General features: G+C 42.3%; 1 protein-coding gene across 1 annotated transcript in view; it reads left to right on the top strand.

Annotated features, from left to right (window-relative positions):
- The first annotated feature begins 326 nt into the window (after nt 1–326).
- Nucleotides 327–21,603, top strand: part of LOC108942524 (glypican-6-like) — a 198,586-nt gene continuing 177,309 nt past the window's right edge. The window contains exon 1 of the mRNA XM_018765937.2: nt 327–769. Within this exon, the coding sequence (XP_018621453.2) occupies nt 619–769 (151 nt within the window). The 5' untranslated portion in view covers nt 327–618. The remainder of the gene's footprint in view (nt 770–21,603) is intronic.

The following is a 21,603-nucleotide window of genomic DNA, read 5'->3' as shown; positions in this document are numbered from 1 at the left end:
CTCTCTCTTTATATATATATATATATATATATATATTTATTCTTAATGCTATCACACCTGTACATTACGGATGGGCACCTGAAATGTTCTTCATTAACCTAATTAATACATCAATTACTAACTCTAGTATTACAGGAGGACACTTTTCTTGTAGCATGAGTCCTTTGGAGACCCGCACGCTGGGGTCCCGCGCACTTTATAGCGCCCTACACCCCGACATGCAGGCAATCCTGGCCAATCGCAGGCGTTCTCGTATCTGCGGGGGAGGCTCCCCATTCCGACTCCGCTCCGCGTTTTGCGAGCGCTCGGGCTCGGCGCCTCGGCGATGCTCGCTCAGTGGATGTGGCTCCGCGGGATCTCCACTTTCTCCTCGCAGATGCGGTACGGGCTCTCTGCAGAAGTTGGGAGAACATCGCGCGCGGCACTGCTGCTCCTCGAGCCGGATTTATGTTGCTAAATTTCCCGCGGGAAGTACGGAGGGGCGCGTGACATAAAGTGTCATTTCTAATCCACTGAGATTATATATATATATATATTTTTTGTAAATCTGCAGAAGAGCAGATTGTCCGTGCGTGTGGATCGCGTTTGCACCGGGGACCGACAGCACACGGGCGCGCGATGTTGCGGGTGCGCGCGCTGCTTTGCGCGTTCTCGGCGCTCTCCCTGTCACTGGGCGCAGATTTGAAAGCGCGGAGCTGCGCTGAGGTGCGACAGGCGTACGGCGCCAAGGGCTTCAGCCTCCTCAATATCCCGCACCAGGAGATATCAGGTAAGGGCCGGTGTGATGATCCGGGCTGCCCTGTGCGCAGCTTTTCTTTGCGCTCTTTTTGCGCATCTCTCCTCGCCGACCCACCGTGCGCCTTCATCGCCGATGTCTTTTGCGCATCACGTGTACAGCAGCTGTACATTCTAATTGTACATTTTTATGACATTCACAAGCCCACGCAGCAGTGGAAATCACACAGAAAGTTGCACAAGGAAATAATAAGTCCTAGGACTAATTCATCAGCTCTTAAACTTCTCAAAACTTAAATCTCAGCAGCTGAAGTCCCGCACACGGTGCATTCGGCTGCCAGACTCCGAGCCCCTGGAGACAGACAGGTCCATTTGAACATTAAAATATTAGCATGCGTGGTATTGCCGTTTCCGAACAATCATCTGAACCCGTGCGAAAACATGGGGATTTACAGACCTATGGTATGGAATTAATTTTATTGAAGCATATTGGATAAATATATCGGATGGTGAAAAAAAAAAGCGTGACTCACTCACTGTGTATTTGAGTATAATAAGTATGAAGAACGTGTAGGGCTGGAGTTTGGGTGCATGTGTGGACCTGTGTGAGGAGTAATTGCTGTTGGAAGGAAGAGCCCCTGTGGTTAATTACTTATGGATTGGCCCATTAATGGAACTGTAGATCCATCCACGATAAGTGGAGGAAAAAAGTTAATTAATTTACTGTGCTGTAAAAGTGTAAGATAAGGCAAGGAGGCCAGCTTACTGCTGAAACACCATTAGGCTTTCACAAAACTGCAGTGATGGTGGGTCTGGGGAAAATCACATGTTGCTCCTCTTTCTTTACAAATTCTCTGACTCTGACACATTTTTCAGTTTTTTAATTCTTATTTTTACTACTCAGGAAATAAGTTGTTTTGCTACGGAAAACCTTGTCTGTAAACAATTTTAATTGTAGGATGACGTAAGTCTTTAGATTAGCAAAAAAGCATGTTAACTCCTTTTAAAAAGTAACCATTTCTGGTCTTTACATTCTGTAGATATGAACATATGGTGAACTCGTACATTAGAAAGTGTAACTATTAGTTCAACTCCTCACATACGCACCTTGTCGGTCGGTGGAGGGCAGGATAGAATATGCACCTCCCAACAATAAGTTACCTTGTACTCTGGGCAAAATTCTGAAAACATGCTTAAATGTCTGGTATAATAATTACCATGATACATTACTGTGTATGCTCATCAATAGATACAATTATTGTAGGTTATTCGGGAAAATTAATAAGATTATTTTGACAATCGTATCCTTTAATAGATATTGAACTTCTCAAAATTTCTTTTCCCAAAAGATACAGAATGTTGAACTTTGCAAAGGATGTATAGTGTCCAATAGAGGGCTCTCTGTCTCAGTATACTAGTCTATTTTTCCCTAAATATTATCAATAAACTTTGCATAACTATACCTTCATTCTGATCAACAGACAAAATTGGGGAAAAAAAGAAAGTTTCATAATTTGCTACTGTTGATAAACTCTTGGTCAGAAAGCAGACTTCTTCAACATTTTCGGAGCTGTATGAATAGGTTTTTTGTGTCATTAATTCTGTATGTGATTAAGTAGTTAAATGTAATTTCATGTGCCTTAAAATGAGTTATGTGGGGTACCATGGAAATAAAGTTTCTTACATTGCTGCTATCTGAATCATTTGGTTTTACCGGCATTGTGGTTGTCTCTGCCTTTCCTTGTGTAATTCTGTGTAACGGTGAGCTTCACTAAAAGGATTTAGCAGTAATCTTTCCTGACAGTGCGAGTGCAACAGATGATTTTTTGCGTTCCAGATACATCTTTAATACAAGCCTTCTAAGGTCTGTGTGGCTGAATTACAGAAAGGTTTTGCTAACAACAAAAATGGCCATTACCAAAAACGAGGTTGCAGTTATTTAATCATAACCCTGTGTGCGGCAAAGGGACTTTTTGTTTCTAAAACCTTTTACATAAATCTGTAATCCCATTTGCTGCTATCAACAAATGTCAACCTTTAGTACTGTAGCAGCAAGATTTGTACTTCAAATTTACTTTGCAGCTTTGCAAGTAGTAGACATCAAACAGGGAGACCATGAAGTTTGAAGGGCATAGGACATGTATTCAATGTGTGCTGCTTCAACACATTAAGTAACTGGTGTGAAATATACAGCTGTCCTTCCAGAGTTCCTCTTAGTCTCTTATCCATAAGCTACACCTTGAGTCTGCTCTTATGAGCTGGGATGGCTGCAAAAAGGGATCTCATTTACTTTGAACGTGTGTAATTGCTGGCGCACATGTGACGGGAGTTCCAATGAGAGCGGCTGCATAAATAAGCTCAAGGAAAAATTTAAGCGAACTCAGGTTATTATTGGGGGCATGGGGGTAGTTCGTACGGGATAAACAATGTTGAGTGTTACTATGAATGTGGCACCACATAACAAACCTTGATATTAGTTGCGGTTCACAGTGTTCATCTTATTTCTCAATTTCCCTGGAGAGCTAGCTATCATGAGGAATCGTTTCTTGACGTATTTCAGCCTCAGGGCATGAAGGAAAATTGTGATCAACAGTCTGCTTCTTTCTAGGCGCATGGATACGATCAGTGTAACAATGTAAAACTTGCTGATTTGTTCATATTAACCACCATTGAGCTTATTGTTACATTACTGGCCATACAGTAGATTTTCATGCAGCTTTTATGTGTGTCTTGAACCATGGTGAGAAATGAGAATACTAGTTTGTTCAGGATCTTGTCGGAAAGTTATTCATCTTTTATTTGTACACACACACACACACACACACACACACACACACACACACACACACACACACGCACATTTTCAGAACCGCTTGTCTCATACGGGGTCACGGGGAACCGGAGCCCACCCGGTAACACAGGGCGTAAGGCCGGAGGGGGAAGGGACACACCCAGGACGGGACGCCAGTCCGTCGCAAGGCACCCCAAGCGGGACTCGAACCCCAGACCCACCGGAGAGCAGGACTGTGGTCCAATCCACCGCGCCCCCCTCTTTTATTTGTAAGAGATCTGAAATACGTTGAATGTGCTGTTCATGTTTGGAGAATTTTTTAATGGAGTGATAGACTACGTCATGAATGGCAGTGATGTATGTTAGAGGAGTGGCAGTAAAACTGTTTGTCAAAACAGTAAATAAAGAGGACAGTATGGTGGTGTGGAGGGGGGCACTGCTGTGCCTCACAGTTCAGCTCCCGGGCTATGTGTTCAGACATGGTTTCAAATTTGACTTAGTCTGTTAAGAGTTTGCACATTCTCCCTGCGTTCATGGGGGGTTCCTCAGGGTGCCCCCCCCGTCTTTTCCGACAGTTCAGAGTCGTATGTTTCAATCAAACTGGTGAATCTAATTTGCCCATAGTGTCTGAATGAGTGCATGTAATTGCCTTTTGATGGTCTAACATCATCTGCACAGTGTAGGCTGCCTCATACCCTATGCTTCCAGGATAGACTCCAGACTTCCCTGACCCTGCATTTGACAAGCGGTTATTAATAAAGAAAGAATGACGAATTGTTCTGTCTATCATACTGATATGACAAATAAGAAAACCTGCATATGCTGCTTTCCTGTAGCTCATATAAAAATATTTCTTTGCATTAGGAGAGCTGTTTTAGTTTGGTATGATTTATTGTGAGACTTTCTGAGCTTCAAAAAGTTTATCGAGATGGATTTTGTTTTCTGCTATCAATATTGCTCAGTGACAGTACAGTCTAAAACCGTTTCAGGCCCTGTTACATTAATTCTTAATATTGTTACACCTTGCCACCTCCTGTATTGATGGCAGCATGGCTTGCAACGCCTCTTAACCGTTTGAAAAGAGCAGTTTTTCAGAGCCTGCTGAACAATTCTTTATGGAGAAGCACTTCTAATTTTGTCTCCACTGCATCTTCAAATGTCACATTGAATCAATTTTGTATGTCACTGACTTATCCAGACATTTCAAGGGATGGTGAAAAAAATCCTAAATACTCAGTATGCACCCTTTCCACTTTGAATCCAAAAATTAATTGATAACCAGAACATTGCCCTTGATCTTATTAAATTCTGAGATGCTTCTGCTTCCACTAAAAGACACATCAAATATTTTTTTCAATTTATCTTTTTCATTCATTCATTCATTCATTCCAATAACCAGTTATCTTAATGCAGGCATGATAGCCTGGAGCCTATCCCAGAAACGTAAGCTGTGAAGCTTGGTGCACCTTGGATGAGACAGCAGTCCATCGCAATGCATGTCACTACACTGGCATTTTTCAAAGTGTCTAGTTCTCTTGCTGAGAAAGACATATTTATAGGCTGGACAATGGTTTTCTCCAAGGAGACAGGCTCTTGTGCTTTTCAGCAATTTGTGCAAATGGATGTTTTACCGAAGGAGTTTAGGTACAGTACTTTTCTCAAGGGTACAGCCCATCCTGAGACTTGAAGCAGAAAGCTGAGAGTCACAAATTTCGCTGGTGAATTAGGATGCTACCTACCGTGGGTGATGGAATGCCGCAACTGAATGTGGGCAAAAGTTTTTGGCGCAAGATTCGTCAGAAGACACTGATATTTTCTGCGCCGCTTTTCTGCAGGTGCACAAGAAAAGCTGGCAGCGGTGAAAAGGCAGCATGTTTAATAACTAGTCCACCTGTTTGTGGACTCAGTGGTTGAACTGATTAAATAATCCGCATCCGTGTTTCTCTCTTTTTGTTTTTAATCACCCGATGTAATGAAAAACTCGGCCTCCTGCTGCTGTAAATGTCACAGCTGAATGAAAGCTCCTTGATCATGGCTGGTTGTACACTGGGCCAATTCCTCCACGAGGAAGGTAATGAATGACATTTACTCACATTCATCGTCCAACACAAAGACATCCTTTTTCCTTGTCTTCACATCTATTTGTTGCTGTGGACTAAACTTTCCCAATCATATGTATACTGGCATACTGGCAGAAGTCAATATTCAGTATTTATTCCTGAGATATAAAGCATTTTTTTTTTCCTTCCAGCATATACAAGTGAGGGTTATTATGAAATAGATGGCTCAACATATCCTGATGTCAGTGGGCTGTTTCCATGCTTGTTCATCTGTGTTGAGTGGTTCTTACCTGCTCCATGATGGGAGAAACCCCTTTAATGTCTCATGACTGAGTGGTTTTGAATGGGTGCCAGCAGCAGTACAACTACAGCCCGTGGTAATACCTCTGGCTCTTACAAGTTATGAATACAAAAAAAAAAAAAAAACATTAACTTTTACAAAAAATGGATCATGCTTTTCAGTAATGGAGGGTTATCTGGACATTCATTGCTGGCTGACTAAATCTACCTATGCTGAAAAGGAAAACCTACCTTCAGATTAGGGTATACAATGATATTGTTTCTTTCTTTACTGTATCTGTCATGTCTGCAGCATTGACTGGAATAAAGCATATACAATTATGGAGGAAAATGTTTTTGTCCGTGTGTTTCTTTCATATCCTAGTAATTTGAAAATATGTTTTAGACCTCTTTACACAGGAAAACGTTCCATTGAGCAGTCTGTAGAAGTCAGCAATGTCTCTAATGAAGTGGGAAAATGTATCTCTTAAATGTATTGTGCATGGCTTCAGTTGATGAGAATACAGGAGTTTCCCTCATTTTTTGTTTCTTTGCTAAAAAATATAATTCTTTTAATGCAGGACTGTATCTTGAGGAGGGGGACGCGGCGGTGCAATGGGTTTGACTGGGTCCTGCTTTATGCTAGGTTAGGAGTTTGAGTCCTGCTTGGGGTGCCTTGTGATGGACTGATGTCCTATCCTGGGTGTGTCCCATCCCCCTCCAGCCTTGCACCCTGTGTTGCCGGGTTAGGCTCCGGTTCACCGCAATCCCACTCGGGACAAGCAGTTTTGGACTATTTGAGGGTGGCTGGCTTGAGCCCCCTTATGCATGACTGCTGTGGCCCTTTTCAGGGCGACTGGTAGTGTTGTGGTTAGAGCGGCTACCTATGAACCTACAGGTCACAGGTTTAAATCTCACCTTCAGCTCTAGGGGTTTTGTACAAACGTTTGTAATTTACTTCTTTATTTGTTTGTTTTTTAAAAGTTGACAGAAGGTAGTGGTCTGAATTCCGTAATTCTGGACGTGTACTTTGCTCACAGCTGATCGGCTCCCAGTCCACATTTTATTTGAATGAGACTTCTGAGAAAGTGGAGGTGATGACTGTACATCGCAACACAGCTGTCAGAATCCCTTGAAATAACAAATGCGGATCAGAACTTCGGGTGCAGATTCACTGTGAGAATCCACTTTACTGTGGACTCACGAGTTTAAACTGCTTGTGTACGCTCCCCCTTTCCCTTTGGCAGCACATATAATAAACGTAATTATGTAAATGAAGCATGCCACGTCTTTCTGATTTACATAACTGTAAACATACTTTTAGCAAAAAAGCGGTGCATGGAAAAGCAAGAGCATGACTCACAATAGCACGCCCTCACAGTGACTGTTAAGGCCTTTCAGAAGCATCTCCCTTTCAATCTGAGTGGAAGGAGATTTGGATTTAACACCACAGGTTGTGATACCCTCAACATTTAAGTGTTGTCAGTTTTGATGCTTAACAGCACAACGGTGCAGTGTAATAATCTAAATACGTATTGTGTCATTTCCTGTTTTTTCTCAATCTGGTATTGCCCAATAAAACCTTTTTTCTTTTTTTGTTTTTTTTTAAAATTGAGCTTCACTTGCAAGAAATTACCATAGACAATTTTGTTCAGTAAGAACACAGAATGTGCAACAGAGTGAAAAAGGAACGGAGAAAAGATTAAAGAGAAGCAGCTTTGGGCCGGGTGGGGCTTGTGCTCCCTTGGGGAACATAACTGAAGCCAGATGATCTTCACGAGAAGTTTGGTGGTTCTTATGAGTAACAGTTGGGGTTCTTTCACCAGAGGGGTGTTACGTGTTCAGGCACTGGCCCTGTGCGGGTGGCTGGGTTGCGCCATGGATGTGACATCTCTGTCCTTTGGCGATGACCGGGCTGTCATTTCATGTCGACCTCTGTGCCATCTACGGTTGCTTGACTCAGACTCTATTTCTTTGGACTTACAGAGATGCAGGATGAATTTGCTCCAAATCTTAAAAAAGCATAGAATTCATAAAAAAAATTAAATTTCATCTTGTTAAAAGTGGTTTTGTTGTGTATTTATAAGTAATTTGCTGTAATGCCTAGCTATCCATAACTGCGTAATTTAAAAAAGTAATCAGGACTTTATGAAAAAAAAACACTCCATTTTCTGCACATTTTAAATGTTTGTTGTATGATTCACCTCGATGAGGGTGGAGAATTTGTGATACGCTGTGGGAAGTAGGGAAAGTAGTTGCAGTACATGATGCTGTCTTATGTGGGATTTCATCAACATATATGGGCTCTTTCAGACATAATGGCTCAAAAGCGGTACACGAACAGAATGAGATCATAGGATTAGTGGTGGGCTCTCCTCAAGCGGGGGCGCAGACCTTGTTAAAATTCAGCTACTGGAAGTAGCGCCTTAAAATAACATTCACATAAACACTTGAGGAACTGGTTGTCGCCCCAAGAGAACTAATGTAAGAGGCACTCGGTTATGTGTGATTAGCAGTGCCGACGTGTGCAAGTCATATGACAAAGTTTAGGCACCAGATTAAACAGTGTCATGAATATTTATCTGTCGATGTAGGCCCACCTCTGCCCTTCTGATTGTATTTTTTAAATTTAATAAAACACGGCAGTATTAATTACAGGCAGAATGCTTTGATTTGCTGTGCAATTTTGAAAGGCCTTTAGGGAGGCAGAAGCTGTTGAAGGCCAGTAATACCAATGTTTGGGGGGAAACTGATTTATACCTATCCATCAATCCATCTATCTATCCATCCATGCATTCATTATCAATAAGTGTTTGTGCACGGCAGGGTCATGGCAGTCCAGAGTCCATCCCAGAAAGGGATACACACTGGACTGAATGCTCTCACTCCTTTTCTGAGACACATAAAGGTCAATTCTGAGTCAACTATGATTTATAGAACAAAATTAATGCAGTATCCTTAGTATTCTAAAAACATCTCTCCAGCTACTGCCGTTTCAAATGAAGAATCCACGGGCAAAGCACTGCTTGTGTGGTTCAGGCCTTCTTGAATCTTTGTGGTGATTTAACTCACTTGGGCCACTTGGGCCTCCATCTCTTAATTGTTGTAAGCAAGCTAAAGGTTGACTGTTTAGTTGATCTTCTCGTAATTATTAATCCTACAATTTTCTTGTTTTGTGTTGATTTTAAAGCATCCATTGCTTTTATAGCGGAGGGTGCAGTGGTGCAGTGGGTTGGACCACAGTCCTGCTCTCCAGTGGGTCTGGGGTTCGAATCCCGCTGGGGGTGCCTTGTGGCGGACTGGCGTCCTGTCCTGGGTGTGTCCCCTTCCCCCTCCGGCCTTATGCCCTGTGTTGCCGGGTAGGCTCCGGTTCCCCGTGACCCCGTAGGGGACAAGTGGTTCTGAAAGTGTGTGTGTGCTTTTATAGCCATGAACAAATATTATACTATAACTTTTATGCATTTTGTGGTTCGCTGTACGTGCAAGGATCCAGGATATTAACTGATGTATTGTTCTACTTGATTAACACCTTTGTGTCAGATTGTTTAGCTAAAGAAAGTGCTAAATAGCCGATTTACAGTCTGCCTTATCTGCAGAATGCTGACATCAGCACTGGCTTCTTAAATTTAACAGTGAAATTGCTCATCTGATTTATTACCTGTGGAATGCCAATTCACTTAAGCTGGCAGTCTCTTAAATCTCTTAAACTGTTATTATTCTTTTTGATGTGGTATTTCACCAAAGGAGCTTAGAAGTAATTCATTTAACATTTTAACCTGGTTTGTGTCCATCTGTTGATCTATACCCCTTTCCACATCAGATTCTGCTTATCCAACATGCCTACAGTTTTTTTATTTGATTAGTAACTGAGAATCAGTAGTGGCAAATGGTTTGGAGGACAAATTGCCCAGTAAGAATGCATGGGTCTCCGCCAGCCACTCTCGCTAAAATGTCAGCACAGGGGTCAGCTTTATTGACAGGAGCGCTGCTCTAGGGCTCAGCCAATGAGCCCATTTGGCAGAGCAGGACCCCTGTGTCCGACCCGAGCGGGCGTCCTGAGGTTGTTAAGCCGGGCAAGCCTGTCAGACTCCAGACCCAGCGGACCCACCATTCACCCAAGCTACCAGTTCAGCTCAATGGTTCTGGCGCCTGTGGACTGGGATCAGCTGTCAGGGAGCTGAGTGCACCACGGGCCTGCCTGCCTGCCTGCCGTCACGCTCGGTCTGGGTGAGACTCACCTGCTCCCAGGGCTGCTTGGGTTCTGGGATGGCGGGACTCTTGCAAAGATCAGCTTGTTCTGTGAGAGGAAAGGTCGATCTTGAGGCTTTGGTGCGTCTGGGCCGTGGGTCTCCATCGCGTCAAAGTAGATGGGTTTCACTGATGTCTGCAATGCACATGAGGGAGCTGATGGATTAGACTTGCTGGACTCTTCAGGCTGTGGCACCCTCACCCCTAGCTGTCTTCGAGGAGACCTCACTTTAGACGGTCTAGCAAATGTGTTGATAGTTTTCGGGATCCCTGAGTGATTTCCTGCGAGCCTAAAGAGCAGTCTAACACGAGCAGTTCCACAGCAGATCGTATCAGTGACTTGAAAGGAAGTGACAGCTCTGGCATCTCTTGCAGGAAAGGGGATGTTACGGTGATTAAGGAATCCTGACATCCTTTCCCACGTGTCATGGTTCTGACATGCATATGTGATCCTACAAACCTGACGTCACTGCAAAGCATACCCTTTCCCACAGTTCTCCAAATCATGTTGTCATGATCATCATAGGTCATAAAATGATTATTGCTTAGACTTTCCAGTGCCAGCTTGTTTACTCAGTGACCACCTTCAGTCCTTATGTTTACTGTGGTAATGAGCACAAGAACTGAAGGACCATCAGTAGGGGCACCCTTCAGATGGAGGTGGCACATATGCATTTGTGATGTCCAGAGTGGTAAATCTGTGCTTCACAGCAGAGGCGGGATTATCAGCCATGACAGGCCAGTGAAGCAGATATCAGTTCCAGGAAGGGAAACGTGGATAGCCAGTGGAGCGGGATATCTGGATACCATTTTCTGTTTCTGCGCCAAAGTGAATTCATGGAATACCTCCTACATCTTCTCCCCATTAAGCACGGCCACAAAAGCCAAATTGCTGCGTGATGGACTTTCTCGACAGGCTTTTCCCGCCTGGTGCAAAAGTGCTTTAGCGTCTCGCTGAGACCAACAGAGCGGCCTTTCATAGCGAATTAACAAGCTGCACCACACTGAGGGGAATGCTAAACACACGAGCCCACATCTTTTTTCAGACGCACGCTGACAGGAGGGCACCGTTGCTGTCGTTTTCTTCTCCCATCCTCTGTTCTAGAACCGCAACTGTGTGCAATTGATCTTGGTACATAAACAAGGACACGTTGCCTATTGATTGATAATTCATTGCGAGTCCTAAGAACTCTGTACGCCTCCACATTAGAAGAGTTGATGTTCTTTCTGTTACTCCAGTCAACACTTTTTATTAAGCAAACACTTTTATGACAGTGTTTTAGGGGTTAAAATGCATTTATTTATTTATTTATTTATTTATTTATTTATTTTGATCACTATATTATTCATTCATGGAGCTAGTACCTTTCTCCGTGCCAAGTTATAATGTTAAATTCTAACTCTAAGCTTCTTATCATGGTTTACCCATTTACACAGCAGGGTAACTTTTATAGGATCAGTTCAGGGTAAGTACCTTGACCAGGGGTACTGAAGTAGGAGGAGACCTGAGTCCTTCGAGTGTCAGGCAGCAGCTCTAACCACTACAGTCCCTGCTGTCCCCATCTGTAGGTAAGTGGAGCTGTGACCTTAATTTTCCTGTGCATTCATCAGACATCAGTCCCCTTTATCTTGTGATTTATGGTAGGTGTTAAAACCACATATCTGAGAGTGAACTGAGGCCTTCTAACATCTGTAAACACAAACTGCTTTGTAGGTCTTAGGACCATATGTCAACTCATGATTGAACTATGGTGCCAATTTTCTAGGGGTGTGTGTGCATGTGTGTGTATGTGTGTATGTATAGGGGACATAATAGCTTCTGTGCATTTGCATGTGATGGCTCATTATCATTAGAACTATCATTACTACTTATTCAATTAATTGGTGCCTTTATCCAAAGTGACATAGAATGTTATGCTTGTTTATTAAGCTACTTAGAAATATTTACCCTTTTTTATAGCACAGTAATTTTTAATGGAACAATTCAGGGTAAGAACCTTGCTCAAGGGTACCGTAAGAGGAGCAAAGATCTGGGTCCTTCAGTTCCAAGGCAACAATTGTAACCACTGCACTACCTGTCTTCCCCAAATGTGTGACCGGAACTTGACTTAAAGGTGTTTTTAGTCTTGGGGCAAGGTGAGTGTGGGAATGACCTGATAAAGAGAATTGCCATCAGGAAGCTACCATGAATGTGTCTATACATTGAGTCAAGGGCGATAGTGTGCACCATGTGGGAGATCAAAAAAGCTATCAATCACTATGATTAACTGTTCGTGCAAGTCAGGATCATAGCGGTCCAGAGTCTATCACAGAAGCATTGGGTGCAAGGCTATTTAAGGTACACCATAGATGTGACTCCAGTCGATTGCAGAGAAAGTTCAGAAAAGTAGATGTGCAGAAGCCATGCAGTGGAAAAGCAGAGACAGACTGGGATTCATGACTGTACAGCATTGCTCTTTAGCATCAACAAACTTGGTCAATCAGAGCTTTGTTGAGGTGGACACCACAGCCAGGTTGCTTTGGACAAACAATTCAAAGTGCATGATCAGACCATTTCTGGGCCCGATGATCTAGCATGCTCAGACAGAGGAATCCGGAACAGTAATAAAGGCATATGATATGGTCCTGAGGAACTCACCGCATCACAGTAATAAAAAGGTTTTAGCAGTACTCTAATTCTCTTATTACCCTTGTGCTGGTAAAGAAGACTTATTACTGTACCAGTATATAAAAATATATATTAGCGTCAAGGAGAAAAGACGTGGTTGTTTACTGTACCGCTAAGGCTGGTTTTCAAAGTGTACTTCGAAGAGGCTCTTCAGTCAGTGGTCTGTGGGGAAGTGATGATTTAATGGTCTCTAGACCTGCACTTCTATGTAACTCACTTAAGAATGTAATTCCAGCTTAATTAGGAAATTAATGAGTGTATTCAGGCACTGACAGATAACGTTTCCGTGGAAATAAATGTGAGACAATAGATTAAATGAACGTCTCTCAGACTTCAGCCTAAAGACAACTTTTCTTTGCATACTGGAGAGCTGCCTTTGTAAAATAGTTATTTTGGAACAATATGCAAAACCCACAATAATGTACCTCATGATTTGGAGATTTATGATAAGTTTTTCCTTGCAGTCTGAACGGTCCTGGTTCGAATTCCTGCTCCTGATGCAGCACCATGAAGCAGTTAGGGCACTTACATTAAATTGCTGTAGTCAGAATACCCACACACACATTGACTGAAGCCGCTGCTCCCAAGCAGGGTCACAGCAAGCTGGAGCCTAACCCGGCAACACATGGCGTAAGGCTGGAAGGGGAGGGGACACACCCAGGACGGGACGCCAGTCCGTCGCAAGGCACCCCAAGCAGGACTCAAACCCCAGACCCGCCGGAGAGCAGGACCCGGTCAAACCCGCTGCACCACCACACCCCCTTCGTCAGAATACCTTAGTTTATAAATTTAAAAAAGAGTTAAGTAAAATAATTAATTAAGATAAGTTGCTTATTGTATAACATGCTGCTAAATGGTGATATATACACATACACACATACACAGGACCCGCCAGAGAGTAGGCACAGGCCAAACCCACTGCACCCACTGTTAAATAGTGATAGCATAATGATGATGATGATGATGATGATGATGATCATAATAATCATAATAATCATAATAATATTAATAATAACAATCGATTTACTATTGAACTGAGTGTCATCAATGTTTTGCAAATTAATACAAATGTAATTTTGTCTTAATATCATCCTATGCATGATTTCAACTGACATTTCAGAAGAGGTGAAAAATGCTGTGGCTATAGAGTGTAAATCAATGAAGTGAGAAAAAAAAAAGAAACAATGATAATTTAATACTGTAAATGTAAAGAGGCTCAGTGATGTCTCTTTATTGCTACAACTGTGGTAGCAATATTTTGATATTTCTCTGATTGTTTTACTTCTTCTTTTTAAAATTGTATTGTATTTTCTAACTATAGTTTTGATAAGCAATGGAAAGGATTTCAACTTGTTTCAGTGTGAAATGAAAAGAATCTGTGAAGTATTTAGGAAGATAAAAGAGAAATTATTTAATTAATTTGGTCAATCTATCTTTAATTTATTTACAGTTAAAGAGAAAGGACTGTGGATGGTGTGGGATTTACGACTGATACCGTGGTTAACCTTGTAGCCATTTGTGTGGTCAAGGACATTAGAAAGCCAAACCTTGGTGGCACAGTGGTTCTAGCGTGTTATGTGAGAGAGTGTGCCTCTGACACAGTGTCCTGCAGTAGCCCTCAAGTTGGAAGTGCACATTCCCTTACAAACAGGGAAAAAAATCTCATATCCTTATGGGTATTTCAGTATTTTTGACATTTCACAGTAGAGCTAAAAATAGAATTTAAATATTTGTTTTAATTATGGATATATTTATGCTGAATTATTATATGATGTTTTATCCCATTATCCTCCATAAGTTGTTACAATGTTTTTTTCTGTTCGAGTGGATGAATCACTTTATGTTCAACAGCAGTACAGTAGTTTAAATATTATTCTAATTCCATATGCATTAATGTAAAGATGAGGCTTCATTATTCTTTCCTTTCTATTCGTTTACTTTTCCCCTCATATTCCCAAAGGCTTCAAAGATTTAATGGTGTGTGAATTTGCCATCTGATGCAATGTCTTTTACCCCTTCATAATTTCAGGGACAATGATTTTTTTTTTTTTTATTTTTATTTTTCTTTTTTCCTTAGGGGCTGCTTACTCTTTCTGTACAAATATTATGTCTGAAAACTTGCAGATGTTTCTCCTTCTAAAATGTGCTGTATGGTCACTATTGACTGAGACACGTTCAGCTTTTCTTGTAGATGGTTGTGAAATCTTGTTATGATTTGCTGACCAATCTATCAACGTGCATCCAGCACGTGGAGAGGTGGTTGAAGGCCATTATTTTTCGCCATGTGGCTGCAAACTCTGAACACAGGAGACATACAGCCGTACCCTCATGTGAGGCTCTAAGCCTGCTTTGCTCCAGTGAACATGTGTCTGCAAGTCTCTGCAGTTGCTGGCGTGTTTCACTTGCACTGATTTATGCATTTAGCCAAAAATGGCAGCACCACAGAGCCCTGGGCTGTCCAAAACTCCAGGTTATTTCCAAAGCAAATGAATAGCTAGTTTGTAAAATATGTATTTTAAAAATGTTACAAATGGTGTTAAATATCAAGAGTTTTTATTCAGGTTTTTTGCTTGATCCTGTACAATCTTTTGTGTTTGATTTATTCATTTTCAAACTTTGACATGAAAAGTATGCTTTTTCACTGACTCTTTCTTAAGCCTGATACATAAACATCAGGAACACGGGGCATCAAAGCATTTATGAATTGTTTATTTCCTTTTTTATGTGTAAATGCAGCTCTTTTTCAGATATGCCTTAAAACATGAAAATGCAATGTTGGAAACAGACATTATGACTATGCTTGGTATGCTCTGTGTGACTGGCGTTCATACAGTACACATGCTTGCAATGCAAACATTCGAGATTCAAATAATGCAGTCACTGGTTCATTTTCAAATATATATGCAAATGACTTTTTTTTCCCAATTTTCATTATAAAATGAAACCAATGTAACTTGCCAGTTATATTTCATAAGGGATGAATGGCATTGTAAATAGCAAAGGAAAAGATTGCCATGCAATCAAAAGGATAGGGCTCTCTTGCCTTTTTAATTATTATTATTATTTTTTTTTTACTGAAGTTATCCGTGCGGTCATGGTGTGGAAAGATAAAAATGATATATGTATCTTATTACTTTAAGCGAGGAACAAAACAAGAGAATGAAGCACTCCATTTTGTAACAGTCAATAACATAAAGGAAGAGGAGAGAAAATGATAAATAAATGTCATTATTTTCAGAAGGAAATACTGAGTGCAAACAAAATATCCTACTGTAAATGTGATGGGGATTATTGTAAGCCTGTAAAGGGAACACGATCATCCTGTTAGCGCTGTCATTCAAGTTTTGGATGTTGGTATGAGGAACAGTTGGAAACCTTTGGAATTCTTCTAGGTATAATACCTCTAAATATCAGGTCTCAAAGTTGAAATTCTCTTTGTTTAATTTCTGTGATTGCTTTTTTGTGAAATATATCATGCTCTACATAAAAACCAGCAAATGTAATTTTATAAAAGAAAATATTTATAGTTCTTTACTGTGTATGTTCTTAAGAACAGTGAAATAGAATAATAACTGCTTTTGATCTGTCGTAGAACAAATGAATGCCTAAATGCCTTTTATTGCTGTGTTCACGAATGGGGGTGCGGTGGCGCAGTGGGTTGGACCGCAGTCCTGCTCTCCGGTGGGTCTGGGGTTCAAGTCCTGCTTGGGGTGCCTTGTGGCGGACTGGCGTCCCGTCCTGGGTGTGTCCCCTTCCCCCTCCGGCCTTACGCCCTGTGTTGCTGGGTAGGCTCCGGTTCCCTGTGACCCCGTAAGGGACAAGCGGTTCTGAAAATGTGTGTGTGTGTGCTGTGTTCACTCTCATAGACCCTTATATTTACTTTTATTTATTTAGCAGATGCTTTTCTCCAAAGCAACTTCCAATGAACTAGTGTTGTCAGCCCACACACCTTATTCACCAAGGTGACTTACACTGCTAGATACATTACTTACACTGGGTCACTCATCTATACATCAATGGAACACACACACTCTCTCTGTCACTCGCACACTATGAGGAACCTAAACAGCATGTCTTTGGACTATGGGAAGAAACCAGAGCACCTGGAAGAAACCCACACAGAAACAGGTAGAACATGCAAACTCCACACAGACTGAGCAGGGATCAAACCCATGTCCTCTCACACTACCCACTGTGCCACCATGCTGCCCACAAGTCCAACATTCTCATTTCATTTAGCTGATACTTTCTGGCAAAGCACCTTACAGTGTTGAACTACTTTACAATTACTTACCCATTTATACAGCTGGGTAATCTTTTACTGGAGTAATTTAGGGCAAGTACCTTGCTCAAGGGTACAACAGCTAGAGATGAGATTCAAACCTGTGACCTTTGGGTTGAAAGGCAGGAGCTCCAGCCGCTATGCTACCAGCTGTCCCACAACTGTTACAAGCAAACTCCGCACACTGAGCCACATCCTTACAGCCCAGGAGTTGTGGGGCACCAGTGCTATCCACTGTCCCACTGTGCTACCCATATGGAATCCAGATGCTGCTATTTGAATTTTAATTAAGTGTAGGTTTATCGTTATTAATTGCATGCTTTTTTTCTCCTACGGTCACTCCTGTCTGTAAGTCCTGCATGGTCTAATATTATGAAATAAATACATTTTCTTTAGCCTGGACTCACAGCATCCTGCAGGACCCTGCAGGAAATACCCATAGCTGTACAGTGTTTCATCCCTGTGTTGTTTCCCTGCCATTTTCGACTCAGGTGAATAACTACGCTAATATCTGCTGGCTCTTGGCCAAGTGAAAAACAATGAGTCATCAGATCATGAATTATTAACATTCTCACCTTTTCAGTCACCCCTGCTGAGAGCTTAACCTGTGCTATTGGATGCATATTTACCCTGTCTGGTGTTTAGATAGCAGTCACTCCCCAGCTGCGGGATACGTTTTAATTGGGCGGCTCCTGACAGATTCTTTGGGACCTGGGTGACCCATATGTTGTCAAGCTTTCACATTTTGAAACCCCTGTTGGCATCACATAATGGCGCTCAAAAGATACCGTTTTGTCGTGCTGCTCTGCTTGAGCCGCTTCAGACATTTCCATGGCAATGGAACATGTTTGTTTTTGTTTTCTTTCTATTTATTGTTTACCTTTCCCAGGGACTGGTGAATAATTCCATCAGCCGTGTCTTGTTTCTGTGTTCTTTGTGGACAGATTTTTATGGTTCCGCGATTGCAGTTAATGAGCAACACAATGCAAGTCTAGTTGTGTAATGTTTTGTTTGTTTGTGTGTGTGTGCGCCTGTATGCTTTTGTGCGTGTGTGTATGTGATAAATGAATAATGAGAACTGAAAAATCACAGAACCCATTGCCTTGCATATTAAGGCCCATGAGAACGGCACATTAATGTCATATTGTTTCAGTTCTTCCTCTCTGAGTTAAAATGGACTTTTCATGAGATGAGAAGGTGATGGGTATTCAGTGAATTAGAGGCTGCGGAAAGCAGTGAACTTGTTTGTTCAGACTGGATGGAACCCCTAGAGGTGTCATCACTCTTGCCCTTTTTCTGTGTGAGAACTCTTATTGATATTTATGACTTGCTTATAACCAAAAAGGGCATCTCAACAAGCCATAAATGATCCATCTGTATAAATCATACAGCAGCGTTAACTATCCATCCATTATCAATAAGGGCTTGTCCAGTGCAGGGTTATGGTGTATGGAGTTATCTCAGAAGCATAAGGTATCCCCTGGACAGGACTTCAGTTTATTATAGGGCAATTGCACACATTCGAAGCACGTGTCTTTGGACTGTGGGAAGAAACCAGAGTACCCAGAGGAAACAGGAGAAGTATGCAAGCTCCACAGAAACTAGGATGGACTAAAACCCAAGCCGAAACCCATAACCCAGGAGATGCGGAACACAGCGTAACTTGCTTTGCCATCGTGCTGCCCAGATGTTAAGTAACTGCTATTCTTTAGTTTTGAAGGAAAAAATTATGCAGCAGTACTGTTTTAAGCAAAAATTATTGTATAACTATACATACCAATGGCAGCATGTGTTTACTCCAACTGTTACATAACCATATAGTACTTGCTTTCATCTGAGGAAAATGGTAGATGAATTAAATTTGGTTCATTATGTTGTTCACCATACAGTATTTGTACAACCATGCAGCCCTTTCAGAGGACAAAAAATATAGTCAACTGTGTTAATTAAAAACAGGAAGTTTTTGTTGCGTCGGTGAATCTGGCAGTGAAAGGGTTGGAAAAGGGGATAGCAGAGCTATAATAATATCAGAGGTGCACTCTTAGAGGGATAGAAGTCTTCCTATTCTAGGCTATTCATTAAAGTGGAATCAGATATTGTACATACATTAAAATAATATTAGATTTTTTTATTCGTTTTTATTATCTACAAACTACACAGCCGGAATAGTCTGTTCCAAGGCTATTGCCTCTACAGTAAATTTCTTGTCACACTGGAATGGAATTTAGAATTAATCAAGTTCCTCTTTTCTGTGCAGTTAACTTTCGGTAACTGTGTTTTATTGTTTTGTTCAGAGTTAGTGATCATGATGTGTTCTTTTGTATTCGAGATCACAGTTCTCAGAATTATTTAACTGAACCACACAGGGAGCTTTTCCCAGTATACAGTATTTACCGTGAGATTTACATTATCGTGGAAATTAACCTGAGGACCGCGGGAGTTAATATTATACTCACACAAAAAAAGGCACACTTGCAGGTTTTCGGAAGCTGCTGCAGCCCTGCCATTATAGTCTCTGGTTTCCCCAGAGAAATGAGTGATTTCTGAAACTAAAGAGGAGAATGAGAGGAAAACAAATGACTGACTGGAGGGGAAAATATCTGATAACACATCAGTGGCTGTCTGGGATGCGACTCTCCCCTCCTGTGCGCTGCAAGACGTTTCGATACACTTGACGGAAAAGCACTGTGGTATGTTAACATCCAGGGCTCTGTTTCCCAAAAGCATTGCGGTGGTTCGACGATTGCAGTTCAATAGGCAGTCGAACTTACGATCACTGTAAGGCCGTGACGGTTTGGGGAACCTGAACCCAGATTTGTTGCGCTGCGGTCTTATGAAATTCCTTTCTCTCCATCTTTATGGCAGCAAATGTATATTTTGAAGAATGGATGTGAAGTAGGTGGGCAAGAAAAGTGCATGAAAAATGCCAGCTGTATAAGGTTATGTCCCCTGCATCTCGGGAGGTATTGCTAAAGAAATGTCACTTACTCTGCAAACTCCCACGACTCCGCCAATGTCCCACATAGTGTGTAGATGAACAGCCGTCTAATATCGTAGCCCCTCTAACATGAGAGCCATTACACTCCGGCAAGGGTGTTTGTCTTCTTTCGGACAGGAAGATTAACCTGGCTGACCACAGCGGTCTCTCGTGCTACATTTTGCCAGCGTTTTCCCAACAGCCCTGCAAGATGTCAGGCTGCTGGATGAGGAGCCCACGGTGTGTTTCCATCTGCCTGCTTGCGTTTCTACGGCTGATGGCTAAACACTGCATCTGTTGATGTGCCTCTTTAGAAGCTGCGTGGGAAGAATCCATGGGAAGGTCAGGGTTTTGGAGAGAATGGATCCTGTCACTGCAGTTGTGCTCGCAGGCCTGGCAACTCCATGCGATGGTGGTGATGAGGGAGGGTGCAGCCGCTGCCCCAGCGAGGCCCTGGCGCTAATGGAAGCCCGTGCCCCGGCGAGGGCTGTAAACGAGGAGTGAAGGATAATGATTAGCGGTGGCCCCGGGGCTCTGTTTTTCTGGGCCGATCCAGCCGCCAGCTGCTACCTGTAGCCCTACGCCAATGGTACGGTTAGTGAGCTTGGCGTCAGATCCCTTTCTGGGCCACATGGGGAAGGCCGCCTCCACTAACGTCTGTCAGCAGGCTTGCTGTTCTCCCATCAGTCCCCCTCATCTGTCTCCTCGCACCTTGAATGCACCCAGGTAGACTGGCACACCTGAGGGCAGTTATTGGGATGAAGCCCAGGTGTGAAATCCAAAAGACTTTGTGCTGTGTGAGAGGTCATGGAAAGAGAAAGTGCAGACACCAGAGCGCTAAGGTGACTTCAAGAGCAAAGCTCAAAATGATGCTTGTTTGCCACACCGGTTGCCTTTTCTTTTGTTTTGCATTCGTGAGGCCATTTAAATTTTTCACCAAATAAGCCGTGAGATGAAAAAGTGGAAGCGGCTCCTATTTTTAACAAACTGCAGTCTCACTTTGACTTGCTGCTCTTGTTGTTGTCATAAACGTGGGAAATAAAAATAATTTTTAAAAATAAACGTCAGTCTGCTGACTTGATTTTCCCAGCCGGCGGGAACCCGTCCAACCGCTCGCAGTCACACTCACTTCCACAGCCTGTCACAAGGGGTTATCAGTGTTTATGTTAAATGTACATTGCCCTGCATCGCCCTTAATAAGAATGCAGGTAGTTCATTCTGTGTGCAGACAAACCATTCAGGATGTGAGCAGGTTTGAATGATCTGTGTGCGTGACCGTCAGGCATGACTTGGCCCAGGCTTTTCAAGCCTTATTAGTAAACGCATCGTAACATTTAGCGAGCACTCTCAGCCCACCTATGGAGTGCAACTTCTAATTAACTTTCAATGAGGTTTAGCTGGGAAACCGAAACATTAGATGGGCGTCAGCTTACAATAATGAACTGCGTTACGGAGCGCTGGAGAGCTGCAGTACAATGCATCTCTCCTCTGCCTTTGGAAGACCTGGAAAATAGAGGGTGGAAATGGCATTTAATTCCCGTTGGCCATCGTTTCCATGCCGCA

Source organism: Scleropages formosus, chromosome 14, assembly GCF_900964775.1.
Source record: "Scleropages formosus chromosome 14, fSclFor1.1, whole genome shotgun sequence".
In the NCBI taxonomy this organism is placed as follows: domain Eukaryota; kingdom Metazoa; phylum Chordata; class Actinopteri; order Osteoglossiformes; family Osteoglossidae; genus Scleropages; species Scleropages formosus.
This window is presented reverse-complemented; position numbering and strand designations above follow the sequence as displayed.